General features: G+C 39.8%; 2 protein-coding genes across 2 annotated transcripts in view; both read right to left on the reverse strand.

Annotated features, from left to right (window-relative positions):
- LOC106815663 overlaps positions 1-4,455 on the reverse strand; it is a 71,095-nt gene extending 66,640 nt beyond the window's left edge. Inside the window, exon 1 of the mRNA XM_014820160.1 lies at positions 4,368-4,455. Coding sequence (XP_014675646.1) covers positions 4,368-4,407 — 40 coding nt within the window. The 5' untranslated portion in view covers positions 4,408-4,455. The remainder of the gene's footprint in view (positions 1-4,367) is intronic.
- Positions 4,456-5,710: 1,255 nt separating this feature from the next.
- On the reverse strand, positions 5,711-19,365 carry LOC106815665 (protein BANP-like). Its single transcript, XM_014820161.1, has 12 exons — positions 19,353-19,365; positions 18,085-18,237; positions 17,709-17,845; positions 17,338-17,531; positions 17,056-17,123; positions 16,450-16,587; positions 15,123-15,198; positions 14,208-14,368; positions 11,989-12,183; positions 8,432-8,556; positions 7,880-7,966; positions 5,711-7,568 (listed from the first exon to the last, which is right to left on the reverse strand). The coding sequence occupies exons 2-12, from the start codon at positions 18,230-18,232 to the stop codon at positions 7,425-7,427; spliced, it is 1,473 nt and encodes a 490-aa protein (XP_014675647.1). The 5' UTR covers positions 18,233-18,237; positions 19,353-19,365; the 3' UTR covers positions 5,711-7,424.
- Positions 19,366-23,601: the final 4,236 nt, after the last annotated feature.

A 23,601-nucleotide genomic window follows, 5' to 3' on the forward strand; every position in this document is an offset into this window, starting at 1 on the left:
ACACACACACACACACACACACACACATGCACACACGCACGCACACGCACGCACGCACGCACGCACGCACACACGCACGCGCACACGCACGCGCACATGAACACGACAGTTCCCATAGAAAGATTAGATTAGTTTAATTTGAAATTTCCCTTTTAATTTCGATAACGTCTTTTGTGCCCTATGTGTGCAGAGAGCCACATGTTATACATCTGATGTTACCCGAGCGTTCTTCATTTAATCTTAATTAGAGGAAAATGGAACTATATTTGCGTAAGAAATTGAGCAGCAATCCGAATAAAAATGTTGGAGATTTCCTCGGACAAACAATCGTACGGCGATTTCACTTAACTGCTCCTATTACTATGTCTAATGGCCATAACGCTTGGTCACTTAACCACAAAACTACAACATGCAACCTAATGCATCTTACATGCATCTCCAAACCATTTCGAATGATTTACGTGTAGACATACATTACTTATAGCACAAATATCACGCACATATGCACACACGCGCAATCCCCCAACCCATCGTCGTAATGCCGTTCGCACGAAATGATTTACCCATTGTTTTGTATTCCACAACACGCTTTCCCCGAAAAGCCCATCGGCTACATTTCATTCTCTGCCTGAAAATTTCTGATATGAATATTATTTGTCTGCTTTTTGTGTTTATGGCGAAGCAAATGGCTCGCTGCAGAATAATAATATATTAATCGTTTCTATTTGATTTATGAATTATGAGAAGTTTAATATTGTGAAGGGATTTAGAAAATGATTATTGCCTTTAAAATTTGAGCTTTATGCAGGATCAAGCGTATATGAAGCTGGCAACCTCGCCGAGTTTGATGGATTGGTAAAGTTTAACAGAATTTAGCTGCGAATAAGGAGATGTAATTATATTTTCTTCATAAGCAAGTTTTGCTATTAATTTTCAGCCGTAGAATTGCACAGATGCACTTACGGGTTTCCCCTCATTTAATCATCGGAAACAAAGCAGTGACGGATGATTCCAAGCTGAAAGCCTTCAAATTGAAATTTATAAGCTCTTTCATTTATTTCACGGGGTCGCCATGGTTTCATTGCCAAGCACAGTTCATGACTATGCTGATTGTACATTCTCTTATACGCGGCTCTAAACAACCAAACTCTACTCGATTAGAAACATTTCAAGGCTCTTAAGAATGTAACGATACCACGGCTAGCTTTATCGAAGTCTCATCCAACATTAATATGATCACATATCTACATTGTGCGACAGCAAAGTTGGGCTTGAATGCCCCCTTGAACCACCATCCCTTCCACTTCACGGAAACACACTAAATTGCACAGCTGCAGACGTCACTGCAAGCACGCATTATATACGCTCGTTTAAATATTCTCTCTTGTGAGTCGACATGGATATATGCGTAAAGCTGGATTAGCACAAGGAGAATTGACGCGAAAAGCGTAATTGATTCATATTGCACACACTCGACTGCCAATACATGAAAACAGTAAAACTGCAGATGTAATGACGTAGGCAGACAAACAATGCGAGCAACACGCCAGCAACCTGTAATGATGACAACGACGAGAATGCCTATTAATTGCTGTCGTGAAACAGTAGTTATGCCACTTGAGATTATTACTGGTACGAATCACTCACGCAGCATGCGTACAGAGCAAGACTATATAAAATATCATTCGAACAATGCAGACATACGTATTTATAGATTTGTATCAGGTACTTAATTACAAGCATCGTTTAATTACACAGATGCACTCATTTTCTTACTATGCATACGTGAGTCTGATTACCATTGATTAAAACATAAGCACCAGCGACGCTATTAGAATTAGATATAACAATTGTAGTCACTAATATATTAAAAAAAAAAAAAATCCAAACACATGGGACGTAGGCGCATTGGAAAAATTTACATTTATGTTTAAAAATGGTACAGAAATATTTGAGAGGTTCTGTATAGGCCTATACTTACCTGAACGGGGCGAGAAATTAGCATTCAGCTTTAATAGTTCACCAAGAAAGACTACACAAAGGAAATGAGTAGGTAATACCACCCCAATGCAGCTAGCTAGAACCAATAGCCACTGAATGAACGAACCTAACGCAAGGCGCATGCTAATTCTGGACAAATGCAGATGCAGAGAAAGAGAGACAGACAAATATTTCGGTTATTAACAATTAATGAGGGATGCAGTAAGAGAGGTAAATGTTTTGGTTACTAACAATTTAGGACAAAGGCAGATACGGAGGAGATAAGTGCTTTGGTTAATATATTGGTTTAGGAGTTGAATACTCCTTCCCCAATTAAGCTAAGATTTGCTTCTGTACACTGCACTGCCGCAGTGGGATGCTTTGCACTACGAAGCGTTTAAACACAATCATACATATTTACACGAATTGGAAAACAGCTTTATTAAATAACAAGAGTGAAGTTGTCCAATTTCGAGAGGCTTGGGTCATGTTTGCCCGAAATCTGACATCTGTAGAGCTAGTAAATTAAATCACATAATGCACACGCTAAACGTGTTCCATGAGGGTATATGCAGCCAAGGTAACAGTTCAGACCAGATCAATATAGACTGCAGATGTTTTCAAAACGTTATTCCTAAGATTGCCTATGGATCACTGACTGGCCATACATGGCCTATGTGCGTTTACAGGGGAGTTCTTTCTAGTAATGACTACTAATTCACTATAGACTGCCATCCTAATGGCACTTTGTAATGCACCTATGCAATAGTGAGATATAGCTCATACATACATAATGATAATATGTATGTATGAGGCTGAGCTATTTCTCACGCCGTGCCTTCGTAGGCATTACTCGAAAGAGTGCCCCGCTAATCGCGGATAGGTCATGTATTCGGAATCAGTAATGCGTGATAAGTAGTCCGTGATAATATATATTATCAAGAGCTAATAATACCTGTATTATTAGCTCTTGCTATTATATACATAGCTATATATAGCTCATCAGACGCACGAGTCTTGTCCACTGTTCCCAATACATGCCAAGCATCACAATAACCAAGTAAAGTGATTGGGCAAAATGTTGCCTGTGATCAGTGATGCTTTTTAACATTGTATTACTATATATGATACAGGATATCCCATAAACATATCTTTTGTTTTCATTGTGTAGCTTACAATGTTGACAATATAATACAAAACAAAACAATACATTACAATACAATACAAGTACAATACAATGTTAAAAAGCAGGTGCCCCACAGGTCATAGAGTCATATGACAGTGTCAGTAGCCAGTGTATACACATGAAGCCTGTTGCCAAAATGTAGCCTGGTGCCTATATGTAGCTGATGCCTACATGTACTCAGCACGTATAAATGTACCTCTACGTGTAGCCCCATGCCTACATGTAGCCTGAGACCTTCGTGTAGTCCGATGCCTACATAGACCGCGGTGCCTACATGCAGCCTGCCGCTGTCAGGTTCCTACATGGAGCTCAGTGCCTACATGTAGGCCACTGCCAACTTGTATTTCAATGCCTATAGTGCCTATACTACACTACATAACATGTATAAATCAGAGCCTGCCTACATGTAGCCCGATGCAGCTACACTACAGAACACAGCTCGGTGCCGTTGGGATCATGTAATGTCATGGGACGTATCGCTGATTGAGACCGATGAGGATCAAGGAGGATAACTAAGCTGAGTTTTCACTAAAACTACGGTGACGTGTATGTACATCATGTGTGCGAATGAAATCTACATCATGCGATGAAATATTCTGCCAGCGCCGCGATGACGATCGAGTTCGCGCAATTGGAAGCTGCGAGTTACGGCGGCAGATATGATTATAATATTAGTCAGACGTACAATCACAGGCACTTGGAACGTCTCAATAAAACCAAATGTAAACACGAAATATATTTACTACCAAATTCTCTACTCTATTTCGCCTATTATTGCCGATAACTTGCTCTAAATTCCGTTCATATGACAACAATTCAACAACATTGAAGAAACAATAAGAAACAACATGAACAAGAGAGTCTTACATAAGAGATGAACTCTCTTATTCATGTTGTTTGTGCACAGGGCGGGCGTGCGGTGTACTTGTGTGTTGCAGATGAGCATTTGAACGGCATTTACAGCAAGTTATCGGCAATAATAGGCGAAATAAAGTAGAGAAACATTAAGACTTTGGTAGTAAATACATTTCGTGTTTTCATTTTTTTTTATTGAGACGTTCCAAGTGCCTGTGCGTACAATCAACGTCGTTCATCCGAAATTGAGTTACATGTACAACACGCGGATAATGCTGCGCAGTGTTGTTATATCCCTTTATAAAAGGGCACACGTATAACGTATCAGAACGGAAAATGTACTCACGTTTGCAAGGCTTTGGATGAAGTTGTTTTCGCCGGGACATTGCAGAGTATTTGCTCACCTTACGTTTCTAACCTAACGTCAACATCGCCGCCACAACAAATGCTATGCGCGGATGCCATGCGTACACGGAGACACAGGCGAGACCTGACAGGGATGATCGAAAACTGGATTGTATACACGCCGGCGCACCGACGCGGCCGCGGCCCGCGACGATACCTTTACCAAGATAAAATAATGTAACCAAACAGACTCGAGTACTATATTAACCGTACTTTATTGGGTTACATTACTGTATCTAACATTTTCCCAGCTTTCTACAACCACAACGTGCGCAGTAACTGAGTTTCTACCAGAGATACGCGAAAAGGATGCGAAATTATAAGGCTATTGTACACGCTATCACCTAATATATTTACATATAATTTGCGTATATTTAAGTTTCTTCTAACTGCTACTCAAATATGAGTTGTTATGTAAATAATGTTTTACAGTTGTCTGTTGGTGTTAAGTGTCAAATTTGTATTTCATCTTCCTCAATAAGGATATCATTGTGTTCATTAATATCAGTAGTTTATTGTTCTTCATTGTGCATTTTTATACATATTACATATACATATATAACTTATTGTTTCAATCGTTTTGCCTTGTCGCATATCGTATATCACATTTAATCAATTGTGTGATAAAATTCACGTGTGTGAGAAGTCCGAATGGAAAACTGAATAGTCAATTCGCCCTCACTCACTGGATTTACTAGCAAATTATTGTGATATATATATGTGATTATTTTACATGCTGATAGCGTAAAAAAAAAAATTTTAATCTGAAATCTCTGCTGGGAAAGGGGGGAATTAGTAAAATCTCTGTTACTCGCCGTTTGACCTGTACGTACCTTCACAAGGGCGGAACCAAGGTTTCCAAATTGCTGATGGGGGGCACACGTAGTTGATTTTTCAGTGAGTTTCTCTTCCTCTACCCCTCTCGCTCACTCACTCGCTATTATATATTGTACTCGGTTTTTTTCCATTGGAAATTTTGCCTCAGATATATTATCACCTATATATCAAAACATGTATGTATCTTCACGTATGAATACGATTTATAATTAACCAGGACATCAATATTTATGATATCTTCCCTTGTACTTCGCATAATTATACGGTATAACTAAATGTAAATATCTATGACATATTGTATTAGCATTTCCAATTTAATTCCTTAAAAATTCGTTAAAAACGTTTGTAGATTGATCTTTAAATGTTTTTGCTGAAGAACATATGCTACTTAATAGCACATGCCTAAACATGTTATGATTATTCAACATAAATTACAAACAATATTTATCCAGTGTAGTGTTATATTGAGAATACATCTGAGGTCTTACAATAGGAAAGTACAACAAATGCCAGCTTTTCCAATACAAAACTATTGGCAAAATTATTCTATAACACATCTCAATTAAAATATATTTACTAGATTCAGTAATGTACAATATTAACGACATATTACTGTGACGTTACTCTCTCAATGTTCAATATAAATACGTGTTTTCATTTATATCAAATGAATTTTTCCTAAAAATAAAAAACGGCTAATTATAGTTACAGTTTTAGTGTTATTTCATTTACACTCCACTATAGAAACGACAAGAGAAGTAACCAAAACTATAACTGACAAGCAATAAAGTTCTTGTACTGACTGTAGAAAATACAATCATACATCACACAACTATATCAACAGAAATATTTACATGAAAGCATGAGAAAAAGCTATTGATTTGTCACGTGAAGATGGCACCAAGTGATTTCTATCCACATGCATTGATATCATCATGACTAACATCCTAATGTTATGCGTATGTACGGCCACTATCACAACATTACTATGTGTATTGTGACAATTGCACACAGAAATTTGTAACAATGTTGTGACATCACTTGTCAGGTGCTGTCACTCGATCCCATGCTTGTGCCTTTATGACATGTGACATCACTTTCTGACCCTGGCATGGCAGTGTGTTACATCACATTATAACATGCTTCCATGTGTCATCACCTTCTATCTTCCGTACGTGTACATGTGAGGTATTCAGGTGTGACATTACACTCCCATTTGTCTGACATACTACCCTGACTCCTACGCATGTGATATCGCATTCAGATTACCATATGAGTGACATCACATTCAGAATCCCGTACGTGTGGCGTCACATGCACACTCCCATGTGCGTGATGTCACATTCCCACTTCTGTGTTCGTCACATCACATTCACACTCCCGTACACGTGATGTCTCACTCCCCACTCCTATACGTGTCGTCACACTCACGCTCCTGTACGTGTGATGACACACTCACACTACCGCACGTGTGACGTCACACTCTCACTCCCATGCGCGCGACGTCACGTTATCACTCCCGTGCGAGTGACGTCACATTCACACTACCACACGCGTGACTTCACATTCACACTCCCATATGTCTAACGTCACTTTCACACTCCCACACGGTTGACATCACATTCACTCCCGTACACGTAACGTCATATTCACACTCACACACGTGTGATGTCTCATTCACTCATATGCTTGCCATCACATTCACACTTCCCTAGGCATGACATTACATTCACACTCCCCTAGGCGTAACGTCACATTAACAATTCCACATGCATGCCAATGTCGTACATGACATGACATTCAGACACCTTCCTGCAGGTCACTTCACAACGTATGGCATCACGTTACGACTTTGGTGGGTGTAACACAATCACGACGTCACCACATTCCGATGGCTGTGCTATGGCTGTCAACATGGGTGTCACATTGCAATGACATCACCTTCCGCTGACCACATCACAGCTGTCAACGTGGATGTCACACCGCCACATCATCACGTTCTGTCGACCACGTCACAGCTGTCAACGTAAATGTCACACCGCCACATCATCACGTTCCGTTGACCACGTCACAGCTGTCAACGTAAATGTCACACCGCCACATCATCACGTTCCGTTGACCACGTCACAGCTGTCAACGTAAATGTCACACCGCGACGTCATCACGTTCCGTCGACCACGTTAGAGCTTTCTACGTTCGTATCCTCATCATGTTCGTCCGGCACATGAACTGTCACCATGTGCGTGTCATCCGGGTCACTGCCGTCCACTCCCAGTCCTTCCGTGTCCTGCGTCAGCTGTATCACCTGTAAGAGACGGAGCGTAATCAAAACAATGCGTGCAAAGCATTGTGGTCTTTAAACCGTGTTCACGAGTTAGAATTGTCTAATACTGTTGTGACAAGCAAGTGGGAAAATTAAGTAATTCTATTAAAATATATAATTTTGCTAAATTACATAATTCTGTTAAAATACATAATTCTGTTAAAATACATGAACATACTCCTTCCTACACACTGTATGAGTACCACAAATTACCAAAAATATATCGTAGCGAGAGAGGATTAAAACAAAGAGTGCTGCAGAAAATGGATCTTGAGCTTGATTATGAACACTACCTGAGTTGTTCCATCCTCGCCTAGAATCTGTATATGCTGTGTCGACTGCTGTAGCTGTGCAATCTGTTCTGGTGTTGCGTGAAAGACCTGAAAACACATCAAGGTACTGGGTATTTTGCACCCGTTACCGTCTTGCTGGGATGCAAATCCTCCCTTCAAAGCACGAAAATCCAGCAACCTCATTATCAGCACTATCGGCATTTCATTATTACAGTGGTTTATTAAATTTAAAGCACATTACAGACAGCTATTACAGCGGTTGCAACTACGAAGTCTATAACAGTAGAACATCCGATCACATCTCACACACAGTTAGGGGTTGCCTACGAGTTACACCGCTAAACTTTATTCTATATCGGTAAGGATAGTGTGCCAACAGTAACTCGCACCCTAAATATTAGCACTACTCTGTAAATATTTCCAGCAGTAACTGTCACTGTCGACGGAGAAACGGACGGATACGGAACAATGTCGACGGCTCTCCCGGATCAGTAAATGCTGGCTAAATTCTTCGCTAGCAAGTTATCCGAGCCTCACGCCAACGCGACGAACCTGCAGCATTTGTCCGTTTGCCTCGACGATGGTGCCATCTTGCAGCTGGTCTTCTCCTTCCCCCTGCGGGAGGAGGAGGGCTTCATCTCTCTCTATCTCTAGGCCATCGTTGCTGCTCTCACCGCCTGTATAAGAAGACACCGAGGTTGAAAAACAAATGCCGATGTCATTCCAACATTTACATGGTCTACGTCGTCGTGGGAAGATTAGCTGATGAGGCCAGCAACGATTTCCTATCTGCTGTAACCTGTTCTTCCGTGTGAAAATCACGCTGATTGAGACCTATAATCGAATTAAAAATCTCATTACACGACTATACTGCATTTGTACCAAAAGCCTAAAAACAATTTACCTCGCCAGACGTTCTATATTAATGTAAACAAGAAGTCATTGAACACGGTCTTATGGGAAGAACCTTAAAACCTAATGTAATGTAAACACATATAAACATGAAGATATAACCCGGTTTGTTTAGCTAAATATAGCCATTTGTTATCAGCCTATTATATTATAAGTTCACGTATTCAACAATTCGACTTGACAAAATAACTATCTCCCTTACGTGAATATATAAAGTAACCAATCTATAATATATTACAGTTCTATATAATTATTATAGCTATTTTTCTAAAGGGTTTGATGCCCTCAACATGATACAAGTATATACAGTGTAATGAAATTCTCTGTGATGTTCGTAAATTAGATGATTAACTTATAGATTAAAGGTCCCTGCCACAACTTCCACAGCAATCCCGTATGAATTTTATATCACATAAAAATGTGCTTTTATAGAGTTTCATAGATTTGCTTCAAGATTTGAATACAAAATAAAATTTAACTAAACGCACTGATATATATACGCTTCAAAACATTAAACAGTAGAGATAAAAAAGGAAATTAATATTACAGATTTGCTTTCATATTATAATATTACATTAAATTTAATTATTTTCACATATTGGAATAATAGTCTTAATTTACAACAAAATTAATTTTACTGGTTTTGTAGCTTTCGAGCTTTCACGGTCTTAGATAAAGGTTTCCCTGTTCTGAACTGGTGACATTTCAGTCAGTAATGTTATGGTTGTCTTTGACTGTCATTATTTTCTTTCAACAAGAATTTATCATTGGTACTAAGGAACCAACCGTTCACGTTATCACACCTTATGTACACTGTATACATTGGAGAGGAGAGAAGGAGATTAACTCCCATTGTATGCAGACACATACATGTTGATCAGGAGTTAATAATGACAAATGTTTGTCATTATTAACTCCAGATATTGATTCATACCTACCTGCCATATCTGATAAATTACCATTATATGTTACATAATTTCAAGGGAGAGTAGTCATGAAAACGTGTACATACGTATATATATATATATGCGGGTTGTTTGTGATAATATTCATAACTGAACGGCCCCCTAATGTTGTACCATTTCCTACAGTTGAAGTTGGAAATTTGTCTTAACCAACGAGTTCCCCTGAAAAACATATCCATGTTAATTTCTATATTATCGCATAAATATCAGCTATTCTGCTATCTCTTTTCGGTGTTTAATAATGTCTATATACTATCAATTTAATTGAATGGAGATATATGTCATTATTGAAACACAGGTTAATATAACTTGCAGATGAACCAAAAAACATGGCAATTACTAATTGTGAAATGGCCTAGCACAAGCGGCAGTACGACTGTATGCGACAAGGATATGTTCAAATACATCTCCTTCTTGGACATATTATCTGGCCTATTTCAACTACAATGAAATGTTGTTTTCAGTGACTGCTGCATCAGTGATGGCCGGGTATGGAGTCCCAAACTTTCCCTACCCATGTACTTCACTCACACACTTATAACCGTATCGCATATAAGTAATTAACAAGTGAAACAAACTACAAATTCAAATAAAATCCACTCCAAATGATTTTGACAGGTTTGTGCGGTTACAACACACAAAGATTCATTTTCGCGGAGCCTCACCACTGCTTCCACCTCGTTCTCTCTCCACATTTCCAAACCATCCCTCTCTACGCGCACACTAACTCTCCTCCTAGGTTGCCGACTGTACTCTGTCAATAGCATTGCTCTTATCAACAGGCAGATCTAGTGCTGGAGCAGTCAGCCAGACAACGAGATAGCGAGCGCTGATAAGCAAGCCTGCTGCAGATGCTGTGGAACGATAAGCGGTGCCACGGGGGTTTTTATCTCTTCGGCTTATCTGCTGCAGACCGTGCGGTAGCCGATAGGCTGCAGTAGCAACAGCAGCAGCAGTAATCTTCAAGCCGCCAACCTGGACCGTGCTGACAGATGCAGAGGGGGAGGTTAACGCTACCGGTGTTACGCGATGGCGCAGGCTCGCATCGTGTAGAGCGGTGGGTAGGGTGGGGCGGTTGGGGGGGGGAAGGCGGGGGGGGGGTTAATGCCCGCGGAGATTTTAAATTTTACACTTATCCATCATTTTTACGCTTATCCATCACGCAGAAACTCCAGCGACTACATACCACGATGAGTAATCTTTCTTACGGGACAGTCGCTACGACGTGAGGGACGAGGGGGGCAGTATAAACGCATTACGCGGGACCTTGAGTTTGTACGCAAGTGGTTTACACACAAGCGCGCACGCACGCACACACACACACACACACACGCAAGCACACACGCACACGCACGCCTGCACGCACGCACGCATACACACACACGCGCGCACAGGAAAGCACGCACACACACACGCAGACACACACACAAGTACGCGCGTTGTTTAGAGCGTGTCATTTTGATACAGCCGCTGCAGTTGCTATCGCGTCCCACAGGTATGTGTTTGGTAGACAGCCGAGATAAACCGTTGATGCGCGTAGCATAGATAGACCATGGCCGGGCTTTTACCACGGCCGCCGTAAAGTTGAGGACTTACGAGATAACGATCAATTTGTAGCTGCAGAAAACTGATCAAGGTCAATACCCCACTGCATCTCAATTCACAAGACAAGAAATTTGAACAGTCTAGGCAATGCCGCATGCAATGTCCTGCTCTTCAACCCCCTGTGGGAAGCGATTTCTTTTTACACCAATTTCCGCATTCGGCACAAATATCTAAGACGGCTAGCTGTTGCAAACGTAAATATTTACACGTGTGATATGTTTAATACAATGGATAAGCACAATAACAGCACATGAAATTGGTATATACATTGAAGATGTGAATAGGGTTGTGAACATTACATAAATTATTTTATGTGTAATCCATGAGCATTGAGTATCGTCGAAATATGCTGCACTGTGGATAAATATATCGTTCAATATAGAGAACATTCCTGCAAGGTATTATTACTTTGCAGTCAGGCATGAAATTATTTATTACATAGCACTGTGACTGTCTCTTCTTCTGGAAAACAAGACACACACAGGACTCAGAAATTCTGGCCACGAACAGATAAATATTCGATGAGTTACGTGACTTCACGGAATTCTGCAACAAATGCAGAACACTTCTCATGGTCCACAGAGGGCGCAATGCAAAAAAATCACCAGATAAAAATAGTTCACATACCCGTATCTGGAGCGGGCTTCTCCTGATTTTGTTCAGTAAGCAGAACGTGAAAGGACTGCCGTGATCGCTCCTTGTAGGGAGAAGCTGGCAGACCCTTCCTCTTACGTCGGAAGGCCGTTCTGCACTTAGAGTCAATGTTCAGCTTGATTCGGTGCCAGTCCTCTTCATTTATATTAAACATGTACAGCAAGTGACCTAAGCAACAACAATGCATTAATTTATGTTAGCAATAAACTAAACAACAAGTAGCTGTATTATAAGCCTAAGTACCACATTTTAATCCTGTATTGCGCATGAAATGTCTTCTAATTTCCCATTTTGAAACCTAGTTTAAGCCTTTTCACTGCCCATGCACCCGGTTTGTTTGTTTTTTAATTATTCTGAAGGCACCAACTAGTGCAAGAAAGCACGTGAGCATGTAACAGGCTGTTGCTATAAATATCAAATATTGCACCTTGTCAACAATTTCACTTTGGAAACCTAAAACCTTTATGGACAAATAGATTTTAACTGTCACTATTTTGGAGGAACAGTTGAAATTTTTACTCAACTTTGTGCACTGAAATAATAGGCATCACTTTCATATTCGAATAGAATCAGAAGACTAGAAACTTTAATTAGAAATGAACTAACCGACTAACAGGAACGTTAATTCCAAAAACCTGCAGGCAGTTTATTTTTAATCCTTATAATCAGAAATTAATAAAAACAAGTGCTGCAGAGCGACAGCGCTTATCTAACGTCTACTGCGGTGACTCTGTGGTAGAGTGGTGGGATTCTAGTAAACCCTGTTAGTCCCAAATGTGTTCACATACGCGCCGAAACAGTGGAAGGCACAGGGATGGTATCAGGAACCTTCTCAAAGGAATGCTCGTTGGGATCATTATGAAAGTTGCCACGAGATGGCGCGTACGTTTAAGTGTCTTAAGATTAAAGATGGAAGCTCCCATCATACGTAGTTGCAACAACTATTTGCAAGACAAAATAGGTAAGCACTCATCCATTTACCTACGCAAGCCTACAGGCAGAAATAGAGAGCTGCCACCTGTAACTAATTAACGCAGGCAAAAACTACACAGTACTATCACCACCACATGCACTGGCAGTGGCCACTGGCAGTGGCATAAGTTACATGTAACACACTGACAGTACAGAATGCCATAGAAATTATACGATTTAAGGAGCATAAACCTTCTTCAACCAAATTTAGCTTTTGAAATTTCACTGTGACATTGTAGCCTCATACATCCAGGCGTGTATAGATTCTACAAGCAAACCCGGCAGTCAAATTCGTTCTAACAGTAAACAAATCCATGTTTAACCCTCCTCTTGAGGGTCAAAAGGTTATCCGACACTTACTCTTCGCATGTCAGCAGAAAGTACATTTCATGGTCCTTTCAATAAAGCCATAAAAATGCTAGGTCACCGCTGAAACAAAAAAGTTTTTCAATCGCTCCGTCAGACCATGTCTTCAGAAAATGTCTAAAATCTGCCCTGTGCCCCATTGACCTTTGACCTGTGACCTCCAATTTCGGCACAGTTATGGCTTTTCCTACCATGATGCTATACACCGACTATCACGAGCCTAGGTCGAGCCGTTTAGATTTGTGCCGCAATTCTGCATTTCCTCCCTATACCTTAAGTTAAGGAGGGAATGTTCCCCCTTCTTTTACACCTCTTGACCTTTGACCTTTGACCTTTGACCCCCAGCTTCGACATCCCAACTCGTTTTCGGATTACCCCCCCACGTCCCGAATATCGTGACCGTACGTCGAGCGGTTAAGATTTGTGCCCAACTGTTGACGAACGGACGCACGGACGATCATGCGATTCTACAAGCTGCATCGGACTACGTCAGATGAGCTAACAAAAGTTTAATTCACTCCTGATACAATCTAGTCTCTCACTCAAACTGACAATGACACTCAGTCACGATGGGACATTCACATTAGCCTTGTAACAGAGAGTTCGGCAACATAACTGGGCGCACGACATGAACTCTACTTTACACCGCACACTAATGTACCTACAGCGCATTCGGTTCGCAACTTCGCAGAAACTCCTTTCAATTTATAAAGACAACCTTTATAGGTAGATAGAGCATTGATTTTACGTGTACTGTAGCGCCATCTGTTGGTGAATAATAACAAAAACTGCAAAGCAAAATGCATAACTTCACGTACATTGTTTATGTTATTAATATTTTACTAAATACTTACATCTTATTCCATAGATCATAAGTGGGTCCAGCTGCTTCTTGCCATATTTGCTGATACCAGAAATGTTTGATATAGCAAGTGTATCTCTATCAAATATTGCATCTAGCAACGCCAGTGCCATTTTTTCTGGGCTGGTCAGTACATTGATCGTTTCCAGCTCCCTGCAACAAGAACACATGCGTGGAGCAAATAGATGGGAATGCTACATAAGGGAATACCATCACTTTAGAATGTCTCCTAGAAATGTAAGGAATATGATGCGATATCGTATTTGCAAGCAAATTCAGGTCCAGAAATCAGATGCACCAGCTACAATCTTCAATCATCAAAGATAAACTTTCAATAACGTAATAAACGTCAACAAAAATGTTTGTTCAAAAGCTTCAAGTGAGTGCCAGGATGTCGCACACCTGCCAGCATAGTTCAATTGGTCCAATATGATTATAAACTCATGAATCTGCCCGTAGTAACTACTAATCAGACCAATAAATGTGAGCACTCGTTAACCAGTCCACCTTCTCCCCTCCCCTTCCATTCATATATACCTGCAAATTCCTACACAGCCTAATATCAATGTAAAACACTTGTAAGCACGCGTAGATTAAAGCAGTAATGTATACTTTCTGGTTCTTTAGTTACCAAATGCGATGACACTTTTAGCATTTCTGCAGCATTAACATGACATTCAATGCAATTGTATAAGCGTGCAATTTATTTCGTTCAGAGAAGGCATAATATACTGGGCCACGATAGTGGAATTGTGGTCCCACCATGAGGTAAACAATTTAACCTTGTAAATACAACGGCTGTGCACTAACACTGTTTTCTACACTCAAGCCATGTGCTGTTCAAGACTCCTATTTCTTAATTATAACGAGCGATCGTTAGCATTGATAGGTGAATGTAGATGCCTACCCTGGTCTAATGAAGCACCTGACTCGACACTCCGGGTTGTTTTCCTCGCCAAGCCACGAGCCATTCGGGAAATCCGCTGCATGGGAGAAATGTGTGAGTAGGATAAATGTGCAGATGCATCACGGGTGACAAGCGGGCTGAGTAAATGCTGATGTAGACCTAAGACATTGCCACATGGAACACATCAATCAGAGATTATCGATTTCTATGTTCTGCATAATTCCATGAGAAACCATCATTTCTGGACTTGGATTACATTACGCAGATTTCATACGTTTAGCATGCATGTGCTGAATTTTCTGAATGCATTCTATTGCAAGTTCTAGAGTTTGAGCCTTTCGGTTGCCACCGAGATCTAACAGGGAAATCTCTTGATACGAATGATCACACTACGAAACTTGTTGGCATACATATAATATATGCGCTCACTCTCACTGACAGTGTATGAGGATCCTGCCTCATGCCATCTCTTCATATTAGGATGATATGAGGATGCATGCAGGGGTAGAAATAAGGAGAAAATCTAGTTTGAAATTTAGATAGTCCTCCTAAATTTTAGATGGTCCTAAATTTCAAATTGTTCTCTAAAAGTAATGCGGTGTGAAAGGGTAAGAGAGAGATTTTACATGGTGGTAAAATAGTTTAATTATTCACCTGTACAATGAATATATTAAACGATACAGTAATTGTTTATTCACTTTAATAGTATATTGGAACGAGGAAACTTCAAAGAAAACTACCGTAAAATAGGACCAAAATATTCAATGGTCCATTGGACCATTGACTTTGAAAATCTGATGGTCCTCCTGATTATTTGATGGCCCCGGACCATCAGACCATCGCTTATTTCGACCCCTGGCATGGGAATTGCACCAAATAATCCGAACCTACAAATTTCCTTGCATGAAAACAGCTCCAATTGCACAATTACAGAACTCAATTGATCTTTTTCCATGGCAACATTCACAAACGAAACTATACACACTTTTGTTCAGTTGCAGGGTTTCTTATACATAGGAGGCACAGTGGTGCACCGCCGTTGTCAAATTTAACATCACCGTTGTGAAAACGTTCCTGTATTATTTACTGATAAGTATATTCTGTATATATATACCTATAAGTATATCAATACATCCTGTATTTGAATCCATCATGCACGTTTTTTGGATCATCGCGACTATGGAGAGAAGGTACTTGTGAAAACAGAGAAAATACACTTGAAAAAAATGGAGATATGGCAGCTGTGAGAACAGGAGAACAGAGAAATGACAACTGTGACCACAGGGAAAATCCACATCTATGGGACTGGCTTCCCCATGTAACTCACCTTCGCTGTTGAGCGTGATGAGAGCAATATTTGATGCGAGTTTACTCGTCATGGCCGGCTGCATCGATCCCCTCACTCCTCCCGAAATCTCTGCACTCTCGTGATACATCCTCCCCTCACTGTCAACCCCAACGGAAACTGCAAGGAAACAAAGCCGGATCTGAGCAATCGGTGTCTAATCACAGTATACGTCTGCGTGTACATACAGAGTTAATTTGCATTTATTCACTCTTAACTTTAGATATCAATGCTTCTTTAGTTAGCAGTTAAGATTTATCCATCGATGCAAAATACTGTTTGTAGTATCTTTGCGAATATATTTTGCCAGAGTTGGACAGACCAAAGCAAATAATGCTTGATCAACAAATGTGGGAAGATACCACTATTGTGATGGTATATTTTGGCAGTGAATGAATGGTGGGAGAAAATATCCTTTTGTCCACACTAACTACACTTTTTTCTCGCCTCCCAATCCTAGTCCTAAATGTTAAAGTTGGGTAGTTACACAAAATCAAATAATTTCAGAAATATAGCTGAATGCAGAATACTATGAGTATAAAATAAGTGACAGGTTATTAAGAACTCATACTACACATTTCTGCTTACCTTCAGGTTCATTGCGTTGAGGAAGTCCAATGATTACAGGAGCAGCACGCTTTTTCGGAGGTGCGACCCTGCAAAAGGCAATTAGAAAACATACATCTTCCAACAATTATAGCTTCACAAAAAAAAAATAATATCATCCCCACCTAACTATTCTATTATATAACTCCCCATCTCAATTCTACACGGTACCAGGTAAAGATTACACTGCTGCATACAAGACAGCAACAACGGTTATTAGGGCCATGCTCAAAACACTCAAATTACAAGCGCGAATGTGCTTACATGCGTGCAGGCTTGCGCATAGAATCCTGCACACTTGAGGAGGGATAGACAATCAATGGCATTTCGGCGACTGACTCGTAGATGTGGACCAGCTTCTGGTCAACGTAGTGACACTTTAGCGCAATCATGTCCAGACTGCTCTCGATCTTCTCCAACCGATTGCATACACTCGAATGTAGACCAAATAGTAGCTGCTGTAGAATGTCATGGGACAGGGAGAGGAAGAGAGGCAGGCATGTCAGTAATTAATAACAATCAACAGGCAAATAGTTAAACCTTAGGATTAAAACCACATTGACACGCCACGCTTATTGCTTAGAAACTAGTGTATATTAATCATACACTAAAAGAATATGTCAGTTGCAAAACACCTTGACATCATGGCTGCCATAAACTCGTCTCTCCTCGTATGCTTTTTGCTCCACCTTCTCCAGTTCGCTTTCTTCTCGTAAGAAATCTGTTTTCATTCGCTTAGCTGGTTGTTCTGTGGTCACGTCTTCCACAATCACTGCAAGCAGTATTAGGACATTATAGGCCATCTGATGTTATTTCCAAAGAATGTCTTCAAGTACTTATCACTTATGCCCACATCAGTATAAAAAGGAAGATCCCTTTCCCTTACTCTTTTCACAGTACATTTACCAATCACTTACATACAGTTACGTTAGGTATTTATGTTCCGTAATGTATTATTTCATGATGTTATGTAATCCTATAATGTAGCTTGTATTCACTCTGCAAAAATACCTGCCAATTCACTGTTCGCTATTCTTTGATCAGTAACAACCTCATCCGTGTCTCCATGACCCCCAACATCTGGCTGAACATTTCCAACTTCTGTCTCAACATGCTGCAATTTAGCATCACGCCTCGTTCCTCTTCTTCGTGGGCTCATTGCTTCTACAAAAATAAGCATGATTATCAATCCCATGGTTTTTCCTGTTTTTGCATAGAGACGTCATTCATCTCCCTTTGCGTAGTAGTAACAACAGATCTGTATATATGGAACAGAGATGTCATCAAGTACTTATAGGAAATTATGACAATGATGATCTCTTTTCGCAGCTTAGGAACCTACAGAGACAATGATGAAATATGGCAAAAGTTCATTGTTTTAAGATTGTATGTTGCTTCAGGCTGTTTATTTGCAGCGTTGTGGCAAGAAGTATAACTTAAGGGATGCAAACTGTAAATAGTGCTTCTCCTGAGGGGGCTGCTGCCATTGCCCAAGGGTATTCAAAGAGCTTACCCAAAGCTTAAAGTAGAGTCTAGGTGTGATATTATATTTACAGTTTTTTTTTTTTTTTCACCTAGGCAGTATGGGCATGCTATACTTATTTCTACAGTGTGGTTTCTATTCCTATTTTTAGATTATTTATAACATTCACTTGCCGTATAACATATTATTACTGAGATCAGTTACAAATTAGTTGCATTAGTAGATGTGCGAAAGCATCTTTAATATAAAGGAAATATATGAAAATCCATGGTGGCCACAAGTGCATACATAAATGATTGAGCAAGTTTGAGCTCATAAAAGTTGAGCCAAAATTGCAAAGCATTTGATCAAGTTGCAAAAAATGTATCAAGTTGACAGACCAACACTCCAGATTGTTAATAAATTACTATTTTACAAATGGAGAGACAGAAAGATAATGTGAGTATGGAATATATAATAGAAACAATAAATGAAAGTGTCAATGACACTGTAGCTCACCTTGGGTGTGATATAATAGGGAGGGGGGATATATAAAGCAAGAGTATATAATGGGAGAACTCCCATTATATAGCATATCTCCCATTATATACTCTTGATAATGATGATATATGAGTAATTTTTGATGCGAAAATAAATGTTTCAGATCTGTTGGCATACAATCTGATGGCGGTGACCGTAGGCAGATCGACACTGAAATGCATAGTGAAATTGCCAAAATCTACCTAATTTGCAATTTAAAAAATATATAAAAAACTGTGTGATATGTTTTGGGGCCAGTCCTTATTCATTCACATACCAGAATTGAGCAAAATCCGTTGAACCTGAACTGAGTTATGGCCATTTCCATTTTTGCCAAAAACATCTTGACGATGTCAAGGTGAGCTAAAAATTGGAATGAACCATTTAGAAACTGACACAAGGCAAAAACAAAGGGCATTGAACTACTAACTTCCATGCTTACCACCACCACTACTACCAGTGCACCACCAGCAGCAGCACTACCACCACCACTGCTAGTACCACATCATGATAAAACATGTAAAATGTTAAGGCACATAGAAAATGGAAACACAAGGAGCCAATTGCGTTCAACTAAAATACTTTCTAAACTATTCTTGTAGTTTTCAGATACCTAGCTGACAACTTCATGTATAGACTCCAAGAATGATAACCATTTTACAAATGTAATCAATCACAATATTAAGGATGCTACTTATGACAATAAAATATTTGTTAGTAGGAGTAGGAGATGAATCTTTATATAGTAAAGTAAGTGAGGTAATGTCAAGAGTTATTTAGAGAAGGTAAATGTGGACTTACATTAGTAAAGAGTATTGAGAGCCATGCCCCCAGATGATGCCTACTGGCCATTCAGCATCACATCATTATCCTAAATAAATTATTGATATAAGCAATAGTGGGTAGTAGAACTTAATACCTTGATTGTAGCAACTCACAACGGTCATGTAGGACTGGACCTAATAGTGCTGACAGGTAGTATGTTAGACCTTACACAACTTCCCTAATACACCACGATCGACACTTGTTGACCTCTGAAACACTTAATTTACTGCAGAAGTGGCAGTGCTTTAATGTTAGAGTAAAATGGTGGTGTAAAAATGAATTAACTTGGTATTTTTATGCAATATCTTTACACCTATGCACAAATTGTAAAGAGTTCTTCACCCTTCGTGCCACCCGATTTGATTAGGCCAAAACAAAATATAGGTGTGGTTACCGTTTCCCGACCGACCCTATTTATTCCCAGCAACCCTAAACATTTTATTGTCAATTTTCTTTTAAAGCAAAAAAAAAAAACTTTAAAAATATTTAAAAAAAATATGAATTGGACGTCACAGTTCCTGCTTCAAAAGGCACAACGCACATCCTTCGGACATGGTTCGTAAATAAAATGTTTCAATAAAATAAAATATTTTCACTACCTACCTAACCTATTTTTTTTCGGCATGAAACGGTAACCACACTTATATTTTGTTTTGGCCTTATATGGGATGTGGTCTACGCTGTTGACCATAAGAAACGATGACCGCATACTCTCTCCAACATGTACATAGGTTTGAAGTTATTGCATAAAAATATTAAGGTAACACATTTAACCAAAGAAATTCAAGTTTACCCAACTTACTATTTTACTACACTGTCACCAATAAAAAGCACCATAAACTTGAAAGACTTTTTCATTTGAAATCTGTACTGTAGGAAATGCGGCGTAGGTGGAAAGCGGAGGGAGCATAGATTATTAGGTAGGCTGTGTGCAGGGTAACACATACTACTCAGTTTCGATTTATATATGTGACACTTTTCCTAACACTAACCACGTCACAGTAACAGTATCGTTATCAATCTCATTTGACATTTACCTGATTTACCTGATTCCACCTCTCACCTGTAGGTTTGGAGTGGATCGAAGGGTAGCAAGACTACTGTCTTGTATAAATCCCCATCCTTACATATTCATCCACATGGCTTTTGAACGAGTTAATTGATTTAGCTTGTACTGCTTCTTCTGACAGGTTATTCCAGTGATTTATTACTCTAAAACTGAAAAAATGTTTCCTTAACTCTAGTCGTGCACGCGGAGTGAACAATTTTAGGCTATTGCCACGAGTACTGTTGTATTCCGATCTTGTAAAGAATTTTGTAGGGTCAATTAGTTCGTAGCCATTCATTAGTTTTAAAGTTTCAATGAAGTCTCCTCTTAGTCTTCTCTGTTCCAGTGTTATAAATCCTAGTTTCTCTAGTCTTTGTTCATAGGAAAAATGACGAATTTCTGGAATCACACGCGACATCCTTCTTTGCACCTTTTCCAGTAACACTATATCTTTCTGCAAATAGGGATTCCAAGATTGGACAGCATATTCAAGGTGAGGTCTAACCAGTGATTTGTAAAGCTGAAGGATTATTTTTTTGTCTTTATATGTTATAGTTCTATTGATGATTCCCAGTATTTTGTTCGCTTTACTGGCAGCTATGGCACATTGCTTACTGTTCTTAAGGGATTCAGTTATGATTACTCCAAGGTCCTTCTCTTGTTGTACTTGCTCCAAGATGTGCCCATTCATGTTGTATTTATGCTTTTGGTTGTTGTGACCATAATGGATACTTTTGCATTTGTCAGCATTGAACAACATTTGCCAGTCATTGGACCATCCTAGTACCGTTTGCAGGTCATGTTGCAGTGCTTCAGTGGCTGCTGTTGTGGATACTTTTCTGAATATTTTGGTATCATCTGCAAACTTTAATATATGGCTTGTGACATTTTCGTCTATATCATTGATGTAGATGAGGAACAGTACTGGGCCCAGTACTGAACCTTGAGGGACACCACTTGTTACCCCTAACCAATCTGAAAATTTCCCATTTAGGACCACTCTCTGCTTCCTATTTGTGAGTCATGACTCTATCCATCTACTGACCTGTCCTGTGATACCATGTGCTTGCAGTTTGTCGACAAGTCGTTTGTGGGGTACCTTATCGAAGGCTTTAGAAAAGTATATTGCATCCACAGGGTCTCCGTGGTCTACATATACTTTGTCACTAGTTCGAGGAACTCCAGTAAATTCGTTTGGCATGACCTACCACATATGAACCCATGCTGAGAGTCTTTAATTAGCTTGTGATGATTCAGATGGTCTACTATAGCTGCCCTGGTGTGACTTTCTAACACTTTACATATTAATTATTATAGAGGTTAGACTAAGTGGTATATAATTGATGTGTCTATTACAGCTCGTACTGCGTTGTTTGTTGCGACATGCGATCAGGAGTCTATCTTGTCCGCACGCAGACGTTATAACTCCGCTTTGCTAATCTGAGGGTGCGGGTTTAACCCATTACTGGGGTCTGCGTCGGCTCGGACTACCTAGGGTCTATCAATCACTGAATCAGGAGTCTGATAAGACTCCTGATGCGATTAATGGCCTTACTACGCTTAGAGGCAGAACAGCTCAGACATACAAGGAGCAGAATGAATTGTGATGCAACTAACTAGATCTAACATAGTGATCTATCTCTTGAACTAGTGACGGTCGTTTAAGTAAGACGCATGACAGGGAAATGCGGAAAATTTAAGTTTGGCTCACCTTTTCTCGTCCTCTCACAAAATCACACTAGCATCATGGTTCAATATCTCTCCGCAAGGTGGTGTAAAGTTTTGTATTGAAGATTTTTAATTATTTATAATTATGATTTATAAGATTGTATCCTATTTATAGAATTAACTCATAACTGTTATTCATAAAACGATAAGTTAACTTACTTTGTTCTAACAATTTTGAGTTACAGCAGCTGATTGTATTTATTCAGTGACTGTATCATCGTCAACGTCTGTTGTGTCATGGCTGGCTAACACAGCGGGTTGCCCAGTTTATCACTAACGATGAATGTTCATTCAAATAAAGAGGTGAAATCCCCAGAAGATGCAGATATTCAAGACTCCAAGTTTGCAGAGTTAGTGTCTACTGTCGACGACGACGGTCTACAAAGCACAGAGCTTTACGAGTTTAGTCGTACATAACAACCACATACTTTGACATACTCACATAGGCCTAACCTCTAACCCGACCAGGCTGTGTGACTAACGTCAATATATATGTATTCTAACCCTAGCAATACCGTTTCTTGGAGCTACCTAACCTCATAACCTCATAAGTGATAATCTTCAAAAGTCCTGGAGACTATAACGAAGATGGAGAGAGTGGATCAAGTCGGTAGACCCACACTGCGGATCGCAGCGGAAAAAGTTGTGAATTTGCTAGTTACCAAGGATGAAGGCAGTGAATTCCAATACGGAATCACAGAGACAAAGAAGCTAAACTTAAAGGGATCCTTAACTTAGAAGTTTGTACATGCCGAAAACAGCCCAGATAGCATGCTTACGTTGGGCCAACGTTGGCATTTGGTTGGCACGGTCACGGTTGGCAATATGACAGTTGGGCCAACGTTGGGCCAACGTTGGCACGGTCATGGTTGGCATGTGGTTGGCATCGACGTTGGCCAACGTTGGCGTATGGTTGGCATGGTCG

Source organism: Priapulus caudatus, unplaced genomic scaffold (assembly GCF_000485595.1).
Source record: "Priapulus caudatus unplaced genomic scaffold, Priapulus_caudatus-5.0.1 Scaffold1172, whole genome shotgun sequence".
In the NCBI taxonomy this organism is placed as follows: domain Eukaryota; kingdom Metazoa; phylum Priapulida; class Priapulimorpha; order Priapulimorphida; family Priapulidae; genus Priapulus; species Priapulus caudatus.